The 11,614-nt window shown below is 42.4% G+C and overlaps 1 protein-coding gene across 1 annotated transcript; it reads right to left on the reverse strand.

Moving 5' to 3' along the window:
- Window positions 1-1,547: 1,547 nt before the first annotated feature.
- On the reverse strand, window positions 1,548-10,414 carry LOC139203695 (rho-related BTB domain-containing protein 2-like). The gene is made up of 10 exons (XM_070833534.1): window positions 10,152-10,414; window positions 8,139-8,340; window positions 7,881-7,984; window positions 7,605-7,790; window positions 6,554-7,494; window positions 6,344-6,462; window positions 5,490-5,640; window positions 5,292-5,380; window positions 4,247-4,352; window positions 1,548-3,584 (listed from the first exon to the last, which is right to left on the reverse strand). The coding sequence occupies exons 1-10, from the start codon at window positions 10,211-10,213 to the stop codon at window positions 3,379-3,381; spliced, it is 2,166 nt and encodes a 721-aa protein (XP_070689635.1). The 5' UTR covers window positions 10,214-10,414; the 3' UTR covers window positions 1,548-3,378.
- Between the last annotated feature and the right edge of the window lie 1,200 nt (window positions 10,415-11,614).

Genomic DNA, 11,614 nt, shown 5'->3' on the forward strand with positions numbered 1-11,614 from the left:
TGTAAATTTATGATCTGATTTTTTTTTTTTCTCTTTTCTTTCTTTCTTTTTTTTTTTCCTGATGTTGTCTAAATATCTAATGGTGTTGCTATATTCTCTAATGCAATTTGAATAGAACCTGGTGCTACAAAGCAGTGCAAGTTTGTAGTTTCAAAGTCAGACATTTCAGTATGCATAGTACAAAAACAGTATCTATTTTAAACTATGCAATAGCTTGTATCAGTTGCTATGCCAAGTTTGCAAGTCATCACACAATTCATATTTACATGTTTGAGTTACAATCTAACTTCCAATGGCTACACTGTTGAAGCATTTTTTCTCTCCTTTTCTTTTTGATTATGCAGACTCCAAAATTGGAGTTTATTAGCATAAAGCCACTTTAAAATAATGATACAAATTTGAAATCCCTGCATTCATTTCATGGTTAATGTCATAAATTGATGGTTTGTCATTGTGTTGGTTTAATGTGGCCTTGATGGTCTTGAGTCTTCTTAATTACTTTTGTGTTTTTACGGCTTTAAAAGGACATGAACCCAATGCAGTGTTCAAACTGAAGCACACACATTGAATTCCCCCGAATCATACACAGAATGCTTTACATCCAAATTATGGATTATGTACACTTACAAATACGCACACACACACGCATACACACACATACAGAGAACCTAGAGAGCACCATGGTAACTGAACATATAGCAAACAAACTACAAACCACAGAAACACTACTTTACATTCGATACCATACACTACACTGTACATTAAGGCATGAGGTGTTGTAGATGCAAAACATCAGCAGAAGATTCACTGATAAATGCAATGCACTGAGGAATGAAATGCATGTCTATGAACTTTATCAATCACACCACCAAGGCAAATTATAACAATACAGACCCTCCTGCTGTTAAACTATTATAATAAAGTGGATTTTTCTTGTGAAAACCGGACATTATTTCTCAGTCATATGGTGTAATGAATTGAAACATCCAGAATTAGGATAAAGACGACTCCAAGAGAGTACAATCTTTCTGGAGGCTCATCTCTCTGCCTAATCCTGACCACATGCGCCAAAAGATTTTGACCAATTAAGATATTCAAAATGACAGTTCTTATGTCTACCAAGCCAAAGACAAAACTTAATGTAATTGAGTATAATTTAAAGCGACTGCTTGGAGCATCAGCATCACCACTAATCTATATCTTAACACTTTAAATGACAATGAACTTCATCGGTTTTGTTCATGCAGTGAAGTTATTGGGTCGGGGGTTAATGCAAGCAAGATATTGGTTTAGTCACTGAATTGGTTCACACGACTTAAACATCTTAAGCTCTTTGTTGGGCTCTAAATATCGGTCTAGTCAAAAACTGTATGGAAAAGTATAACCGATCATATGCAGGAAAAAAGCAAGCCTTTCTTAAGCATATGCTGCAAATAGCAAATGCTGCCATCAGAATTTACTTTTTTGATAACAACGGTGTGTTTTGTTTTTTTTTTGGATGTACCAAAAGTCTTCATTATGTCATTTATGTTAACATGTGTCTACTTTACTTTGCACTGTAACCCTATTTTACAAGTCAACTGTTCATTTGAACTGCCTGTGATTTGCATGTATACTACAGTAGATAATAGATGTAACTGGAGGTCAGCACAATGAGTATTCAGTTATTTTCAACAACAGTTTGTAGCTGCACAGTAAATAAATGCAAGTCGGATAAGTCAAGTCTATATTCAGTATATGTATTACTCAGTAATACTGTACGATTCTGCTCACTGCCTGCAGTGCACAATCATAGGTAACTGCACATTATAGTGATGCACGTTACTTGCAGTTCATGTGATATTTTGTACAATTTACAATACTACCCATCTTCACTGAGCACCATGCTTACAAGTCCATCCTACAATCAAAAGTACAACAGTAGATGACAATCCTTAACATGTACTGTGAGGTGTGCAAAACAAATCATGAAGAATGATTGGATCCAAACATCTTCACAACTTTTTGAAACATTTTAAACATCACGGCCTCGTATCCTCCCCGTTTCCTTTCTTTACATTTGCTGCAGCGTGTCATGACACCACTGTGTCTTTAGTGCCGTTCACCAGGATGCTGCTACTGGAGGTTCTTGTGTGTGTCTCTGTGGAGAGGAGTCCAGAAAGTGCTCGAGGTGTGTAGGAGAGAATGCATGACTCCACCCAGGCATGAGGAAGCCTCCTGCATGTGCAAGTCTTAATCAGCCAACTGCAGACGGTCAGGGGGCATCCTCTGAATAACTAAGATAAATCTCTAAGGGCCAAATCACCGCTGGTAACAGATGTGTCAAACACACCGTCGCAGAGGGATGGTAATGTACATGTGGTCGCTTTAGCTCTGGAGATACTGCTATTGGCTTTGCGATACATGTGTCGCTTTCCAGGATGACAGTGATCAAGCAGATGGAACCATTCATTGTAGAACCGAGGGACTCAGGAAGCATGTGCGCTAACAAGCCTCATCAAGCAGCACATTGAAAATAATAATGATCTGGTTAGTTTTTGCTGGCATTTTACAGAAAAATGCAGGTATTTTCCTTGATTTGGGATCTCTTGTGTCTCAGGACACTGAATGCATTCCTGTAAACTAAAGCCCTTTTGTGACAGGAGGCCACAAATCACACGGTCACAATACGTAAATGCTGAGTGTGTCCAGACTCACATCACCTTTGGCTGTGCAAGCCTCACACAAACATTCAAAAATAGAAAGACTGAATAAAAATGAACAGGAGCTTGCCAGTATTTTCACGTTTAGACTGACTGACTTCCATAACTGAATCCTGGCAGGCTATACTATTGTCACATCCTGTTGATGAGATCATACTGTACACATAGTTTGGTAGATTGTACAAACACTTAAGGGCAAAGTGTTATATCTCTGAGACTGAGAAGTTCTGTGTTGAATTGCTGGTTGTTGCAGCTGATAAGCAGCACTTGGTTATCAGTTCAGGTTAATTGATGATAATTATGATCATAGGTGGAAAGTTCTGGGCCAGCAGAGTCCTGTTTTTAAAACCTAAAACTCAGGTAGTTTTTGGAACATATAACAATCAACATGAGTTGTTATTACACTGTGCCATTTGTCAGCAAGGTTCATATCACTGAGGTTTGAGTCTCACGTACCCAAAGCTAAAAATCTAAGGAACAAAACTCATTATTTTAACAGCCAGATTGAGCTGACCTTGCAAACCTGGAGGAGTGTCGTTTGACTGCAGAGGCAAACAAACAGGAGGAGAAAGTGTGTGCCTGAATAATTGGGGCATACCTAGCCAGCAGTGCTTATCTTCTATTAACCCGCGACCACACTGAAGCACTTCAGAGTGGACCCGGCCTTACCACTTGGTCAGATGACAGCAGATGAGCCAGAAGAAGGAGAGTTTGAGTTAGGGGAGGAAGGAAGGTTCCAGAAGAGCCACTTGCGTTTACATTGCCGTCTCTGGTATAGGTAGTCCTCCTTGTCACGCTCTTTGCGTGCTCTTTGGTAGTGGTCATCCTCTTTCAGGTACCACACGGGTGGCCAGCGATGCTTCTCAAAGTACTCTTGGTTCTCTGCATCAGAATAAACCATGTTAGGCATTCAAAAAGGCTAAGTAGGGTTTTCAAGAGTCTGATTTAATTTTTCATTTCAGCATGGTCACAACAACTAATTGCAGCCCATTTGAGTTGGAAGAAACAGATTCAAGGGATATTTACATATTTTTCACAATAATAATAGTGCTGGGAATTCATTACAATCTTATATACTGTATGATTGCATTCTAACATAGAACCACAATCCTAATTCTCATCATGTATAACAGCAAAATTATCAAGACGTTGTTGTGCAGCGGACTAATGTAACTGCAGATTTTGCAACACTATACACTCCCTACATAGTGCGATGTTTTGCTATTTCAGAAAGAGAGACAGGGCAACCTAAGCACCAGACGATACCATCATCTTTTTAGATTACTGAAGTTTGGGCAGTAACCATTCATTTTAGGAGTTCTTGAATATATAATAGAATAATTGTTTTGCTTATGAAGTGCTAAAAATGAAATATAACTCTTACTAAGGTGGAATGGGCCCACTGAGCTCATGCTGTTACGTTCCAAATGGCCACGCCAGACATGCAAGTCCTCATGTAGTGCGGCACCCCATGCTGTGTGTCAGATTAGTGTTACGTATGAATGAGAGGGTGTTAAAAGGTCGCTAATGTGCTGCCAGATCACCTGTAGACTTGGCCTTCATGTCTCGGGGAAACTTGCGACAGACGCTGTTGTAGTTGGTGCAGATGTGGTGGAGACACCAGCCAGTGAGCTGCTGGGCGCCGTGGAACTGTCGACATACAAAACCACTGACTGTCATTTTTCTATTTGTGAAATGTTTTTGTACATGACAAGCATTGGTGTTGTGTAGTTTTGCTGTTGCTTTGGATGCAGACACCTCATTATATGAGCTAAACCTAAATGGGCAGGACTAAAAAGCCAAGGTCATTAATGCATGAATCTAAAATAACATTTCAATTATATCTGACAAGAGTTCAGTGGCTATTTTGGGTAAAGATTGTCATGTTTACATCTGCATGGCTCTACCTTCATATACATTTTGTGACTTTGATCAACAGCTATCATTATGTGCACTCAGGAGCTTCATTTAGGACTATGCTTAATGCTAACTTTAGCATTTGCATGTTACTTTTAGCATCATTAGTGGGGCAACTGAGAAAGTATAGCTGAAGGTGACAAAGTATAACTAATACTGACACAGTAGATACATATAAGCAAAGCCATATTAACCATCTGGTGGCTCCAGACATAGGGCTCCTCTAGCATTTAGGACCTGCAAAATGCAGGAAGCAACTTCTATTTTAACTAATGTTATATATTCACCAAAGTAATTAGCAACTGATCACACATATCATTTGCCACAAAATGAACATGTCATGAGGGTCTTTACCCTGTTGACGCGAATATATTGAACCAGAAGCACATCTGAGTTTGAATGATAAGACAAACTTATGTACTTGAGCTAAACTCTTTTGTCCTTAATTCCCACTGCCCCAATTATCCTTTGCCACTAATTTTGCCAAATAGCTAACTTGCACTCTGAAAATGTGTTTATTTGGCTCCACCCTCTAGAGGTAAAGATTATTTCAGCCTTCAGAGCAGTCGTACCTTAGAAATGTCCTCACTAATAAAAATCCAATTTGCCAAAGCATTATGCAAGGGCTTTAAGCGCCACCCCTGTTTAGTGATGACTGACAGGTCACACTACCTGGGCCATGTCCAAGTACACCAGCACATCTCCATCAATGTCAGCCCCCATCATCGCTGCCTCCGTCAATACTGTTACTGTGTACAGTTCTGGCAGAAACATAAAAGCTAGTCACTGTAGGTATTAACTTAGAATCACAGGCAATGGCTTTGTATAATACAGCGCTCTACAGGGTAATAATTTTACCAAATGTAATACCTGTAAGAGCAACCAGGTGGGGGAGGCAAAGACGATTGGCAAGAACAATAAGCTCCATTGCATCCAGGTCAGGTCGAGAACAAAACCGCCCCGTATAGAGATATTCTAGCACAGCCCTCATACAGCTGCGAGTTGTGTTGGGAAACAGCACCTTAGAAACAGGAACATGTGACACAGTCATGACTTAGGGGTACAAGGCTGTATTTAAAAGAAAAGAGAGACAAAATCTACATTTTGCTTTTGTATTTATATGATGAAGTACAGAAAATGTAGTAAAAAAATTCAAAATTGTTCTTTACTTTTTCAGTTCTGCTTTAGCTGCTGCAACGGCAGAAACCGGAAAGAGAAACATTGTGTGTCTCACAGCTGACTATTGGTCAGTACATCTAAAAATAGCTCTCAAGAACCGTGCGGTTTATGATAATTTGAAATGACAGTATCTACATCCCAAACTACCTGCAGAAGCATTTCTTCTGTATTACTATATTTCCAGTGGTGTTATTCTCTGTTAAGGCAGAAAGACAAAGTAGAACTACAGTACGTTTGGATCACAGAAGCCAGCATAATTGTATTACAGCAATCCTTTAATTAAATTATGCTTTGTACACAGACTTCATAGTTCACCGGTGCTCTACTTACGTCAGTACATGAATTGATCTTTGCTGACCTTTGTGCTTTGTGTAATTTTAAAGTAATTAAATTTTAAATGCTAATGCTTTATAAATCGCCTGGCAATAAGAATGCCATGGGAAATCAAGATGTGGAATAAGTGTTTTACCCAGCACTGACTCTGGTCTGTACTTGAGCTGGTCTTATTTCACAGCCAATCAAGTCAGTGATGTAGGTTGACGTACCTCTTTAGTGCAGCTCTCCACAAAAGGCCCGCCAAACATAGCTGCCATCCAGTCACAACTAGAGATGAGTAAGGGCTTGTGGGCCATGATCGTCCCATCATCTAGCCTGAATACTACATCTGCAATGCAGAGGTGGGGCACAGATAACACGTCGCTTACACCTGCATCCGCTCACACATGAAAAAAACATGATTAATGATTTCCACTCACCAGAAAAGGTGCCTTTGGCCAAGCACTCTTTGACTCTGTTTGTGCGCCGTACATGGAAGGCTTTGGTGATTTCTTGGTTCATGAAGGCTTCATTGTTAAGTATGTTTGCCACCATCATCCGCAGGTCAAAGACCTCCAGCAGCTCAGCAATGTGTGCAATGTGCATTAGCTCCTTCTCGTTCTCGTCCAGCTGACCTGTGTACAGGTAGCGGAGAACTGCTCGGAAAGGACCGAGCTGCATGGATTGGTCCATGTGAACCACAGTCATGGGCCTGGGGCTGTATGTTACAGGATCGTCCACCAACTCCTCCTGGATGCTGACGAAAGCTCGGCTCCACGAGGAGAGCAGTCTGCCCCGTCGCCCTCCCTCAGAGTCTTTCAAAGTCCCATCACTAGTGCAGGCCCTCAGGTTGGCCCCGACTCCATCATCGCTGCTCTCGCAAACATCAAAGCTAGCAGCACGCATCAGCAGCTCTCGGCCAGAGAGAGGACCACGAGGGGGCCTTTCAGACTCCTCGTTATGTGTGTCCATAATGAAGAGGTCATAGAACTTTGAAGAGGATGTCGCCAAGTATATCTTGTGTGCAAAGATTTTCTGTCGCTCCTGCAGGACCAGGATAACATCGGCACAGTGTGGGTCCTCCAGAAGACCGACGGGATGCTCCTCTGTGGTGGTTGGGGGAGGAGGCACAGTGATTATAGGTGGGGGAGGTTTTGGTGGCAGGAAGGGCGCCTGAAGGAGAGGCCGCTGCACGTTTCTGAGGTGAGATTTCCAAAACTGCAGGTGGCGGCGTGAGATGAGCGCAGCTCGGATAGCATTATCAAAGACGTCCTTGACTCCAAATTGAGCAACAACACTGGTTTCATAATATGGCACTCCCAGCTCTTTGGCCACCTCCCGGCCTCTCTCTGGAGGAAGAATCTCATTGGATTTAATGGGTCTGAAAAACAAGAGACTACATCAAAATGCAATTCTGGCACTAAAACGAGTACATCAAAGCAAACCTCTCTAAAATGTCCTAGTCTTGCGTTCAAATAAAAATCCCACTACCTAGCTAGAGGTCTGCGTGCTCGGTTCACAGCCTCCAGGTCTGCATAGCGCAGGTCCAGCTGACAGCCCACCAAGATGACAGGAGCACGGGGGCAGAAGTGCTTTATTTCAGGGTACCACATGGTCTTCACATGGTAGAGAGAGTTGGGGTTGGCGATTGAGAAGCACAGTACCACAACATCAGACCTGAAAGGAAGACGCAGGATAAATTCTCTCAATTCAGGAGGCACCAGGGAAGGTGTTGGTTGACTAACATTGAATTTTACAATAACTCACCTGCCGTACGCAAAACGCCGGTCCTTATGATGGTCTCCAAAAGTATCCCAGAGGCGCAGGGACACACTGACATCATCCACCACATCTCTGGAGCGCTCTAACACCTAATAAGAGATGATACATTCAGGGGTATTCAACCATCAGTTTCTGTGAGTCACTAATAATTTAAGCTTAAAGCTTAAATGTACATATGAGGCACATTTGGTGTGTTTCTAATTTATCCGTGTATAGATTTATCTTGTTGCGATGCATACTCACCTCCTGGCAGACTCTGTACTGGTCAATTGCCCAGACTGTGGGCACATGTGTAGCAAGTAACTGGTACTGAGTCAGTGTGGCATTGCAGGCCCGGGCACAGATAAGGCGGGTCTTTCCAACTGCATTGTCTCCTACCACCACACACTTGATAGTTTCAACGTTTGGCCTCTCATAGTCCATATCAGAATCTGTCAGCTGGGACCTGACGACATTCAAAGAGGCATAAAAAACTGCGTGAGCACCAGAAATCCTAAACTATTGTCCTGAACAGTACAGGCACATGGATCAATACGGATATTAGACACTGTGACTACTCCTCATCTGCACTGCTTGTTCTGCCTGCAGAGCTATCAATGGATGGTCTTGTGACTTCCCTGTGCCCATTCACAAGTTCCCCGTCCTTGTTCCTGATATAGAAAAAAAATTAAAAGGGACAAGCAAACAAAAAGGGGTTGATGCATTTTGGGGTAGGTTGAAAGAGTTTACAACATGACCAAGATCTGCAAAATAATATGACAAACTTCCACAAAAGCACATTCACTTTAAAAACTGAGAACCTATTTCAAAATTAACTCTTTAGTTTGCATACTGTTGGCTAAAGGCTGAATCGATTCTACCCATATATTTATGTAATTCTATCAACCATATCCAAGCCTACAATCCCATATTATAATCTAGACATTACCTTAAAGCTTAGCTTCAGTTACCACAGCCCTCATTCATAACAGTGAGTACTAATAATCGGACATCCACAAATACACCTTCATTAAATGGAGGGAATAGGTAAACAGAACATTTCTGTCTCTTGAAAATGGTGAATTAGCCGGACTGGTTTCCAAGGGAACTGTAGCCTTTGTCTCTACGTGCCACATCTTATCAGACAATCCTCCGTCAATTGCACTGATAATGTTTTTTTCTACTGGTTCAACAAATACAGCAGCAGCAGCAGCAGCAGCAGCAGCAGCACATAAACAGCTACTGTCACGCTAGTCTGGTGGTCTAGACTTATTTTAGTCCTAACTTGAGCCACCACAGCACACAGGACAGGGACCATCAAGGTCCCACACTCCCACATCCACAGTCCACATGTTCAAACACCAGGCCACCGTCTGAGATTTGCCGCAGCAGCTTTCCCCTTGACAGACTTACTGCACTAGGAATTGCAACCTTTGATCAGAAGAGTCATTCATATTTACATTTCTAGATCATTTCTTATGAATGAGGTCAGACGCTCCTGATGTCCCTCTGCCAGTCTGGACCCCAAAGACCTCCATGAAGGCAACAACCGGCCCCCTTCATGAAGCATCACATGTTTCTATGACCAACACTACACCCCAGTGTCTTATTCTCTAAGATGAGGTAGTGCAATCAGAAAATAGCATGCATCTCTATAGCATGCTGTATACTTGTACACAGTGGATCTATGATTTCAGGTTACTATGATTTCTTCTAATGGTCACTGGCCGTTTGCTGCCATTCATAAAATGAGCGTTTCATTGGCGGCACTAGTGCATCCCTATAGGCTAGGGCCCACCTCCTTTAAGGCATGCATACAAAAACATCTGACAGTCTGACCTTAGGCAGGGCCTGCATGACACTACACAGATACACCGCCTCTGATATTGCTCATTCACATGCCCTTTCCTGTTAGAGTCTCACACTGCGCAGCTCCCGCTTTAATTCATCCTCTTTTTGATATGGTCAGATCTTCTAAATAAGCCGCACAGAGCCTACAGATGATCCTCCCGGATAAATCGCCGGTGAATAAGCGTGCAGCCTCAGTTATCACCCACAGCAAAGATGATAAAATTGTGCTCATCCTACCAGGAGGACCGAGCAGTCCCTCCACCACCGAGACACTAGTCATGAGGCTCTGCTGCATTACACGTTATGTAACAAACCGTCAGGGACTCTCGAGCCTGTTTATCTCACTAATCGCAAAAATAAAACAGCGAATAGGACCTAAAAAACCAGTTTGACTCCCGTGTAAGAAATGTGGCTTTGCCCTCTTACCGCAACATAAGGAAGTGCTGCATGGGGCTGGTCGATGAACGAGACAAAACGCTGGGCTCCATCGGATGCGGCTTGCACCTGACGGCAGCTCGTATTTAACTTCATCTTCTTGGCAAGGTGAACGAGGCTTGAAAATAGGCGGCCGACCGCAGATGTGTCAGGAAAAGGTCCCCTGGATCAGTGCGGTAAGTCCGATTGCATTGCCAGAAATACGAAGGCTGATCTGAAGCCTGTCGGTGCGTCGCAGAGCTGCAGCTCTGACCGTCATGGAACCACCTCCACTTACTGTGAGGCCTCCGTAGCTAATAATAGGCAGGCGCACCGCCGGGAAAAAAACCATTCATTACAAAACACTGATCCACGTTAAAGTCGTACAAATCTCATTCCGCGGCTCCCACAGAGCCCACATAGATTGGCCTCCGGTCCAGCACATGCTTTTTCACCTCTTCCTTTAAAGAATCCGGCTTGCACTTTGCACAGTTTACAGTATGTTAATGTGAGTGGGATCAAATAGATGACATTACACACCCCTCGTGCATTCAGGGTGCCTTAAATCAAGTGGGCTGCATGAATGATCAGCTCTCTTATGCGTTAATTGCCGGTGTTGTATCCAGAGGCAGGACCACTGCATTCTCACTTGGGACAGGTGGGGTTCATCCACTGGGGAGACACTAGTGATTAACCTGAGCATGTGTGTGTGTGTGTGTGTAGTTTATAGCTTACACACATGGCGGATGCATGTATAGCAGAAACATGAGACAAATGCAGTGTGAAGGGGAATCAGATGGCTGGCACACAAATAACAAGAATGTTTGTTTGGATCTGTGAATCATTGTATCATTCAAGAGCACTGGGGGGGAAAAAAAAGTAAAGCATGAGTCATCATAGCTGCTGAGCTTTGTATAAATAATCAGCTGTTCCCTGCTATTACATGAAAAACTGTGCATTAAGATGCTGCATGAGTTCCTCTGATCTGTCAGTCCAAACTCTTCAGTTATCATATGATAAGTTACTGATTTGGTTTGGAGAAAGACATTGAATAAATAAATAAATAAATAATTTCATAGAAAAGATTACTTATGTTTGTACATTTTCAAGTATGAATAGTATAGTCTTCTAATACATGAAAATATGATGAGCATTGATAATGGAAATCTGATGAATGCCCTTTTCTGAGGTCTTGTGTCACTCCAGCACTTGTGGATAGGACTTGTGACAAAACACTACCTACAAGTAGGACTTGTGAGTTTTCAAAAGAGTGGGGAAAATTGAAGGAGATGCTGAAATCTTGATTTCTAATTCGCACAGGTCAAGCTCCAGAAATAATCAATCCTTTACTTCAACCAATGATGCTACCAATAGTCCTCTTTCTGTGAGTGGTAAGTAGCCTTACCACAACAAGACTCTCCCTTTGTTAGGGAGAGTCTAAGCCTTTTAAACTCCATGTCAGCAGTTAATACAGG

The sequence above is a fragment of the Pempheris klunzingeri genome, chromosome 7, assembly GCF_042242105.1.
Source record: "Pempheris klunzingeri isolate RE-2024b chromosome 7, fPemKlu1.hap1, whole genome shotgun sequence".
In the NCBI taxonomy this organism is placed as follows: domain Eukaryota; kingdom Metazoa; phylum Chordata; class Actinopteri; order Acropomatiformes; family Pempheridae; genus Pempheris; species Pempheris klunzingeri.

Coding starts and splice junctions, on each gene's coding strand:
- LOC139203695 (XM_070833534.1), bottom strand. CDS start 10,213: ATGGAGCCCAGCGTTTTGTCTCGTTCATCGACCAGCCCCATGCAGCAC. Junction 8,341..10,151: donor CAGCACTTCCTTATGTTGCG/GTAAGAGGGCAA, acceptor GAATGTCGTCAG/GTCCCAGCTGACAGATTCTG. Junction 7,985..8,138: donor AGTACAGAGTCTGCCAGGAG/GTGAGTATGCAT, acceptor ATCTCTTATTAG/GTGTTAGAGCGCTCCAGAGA.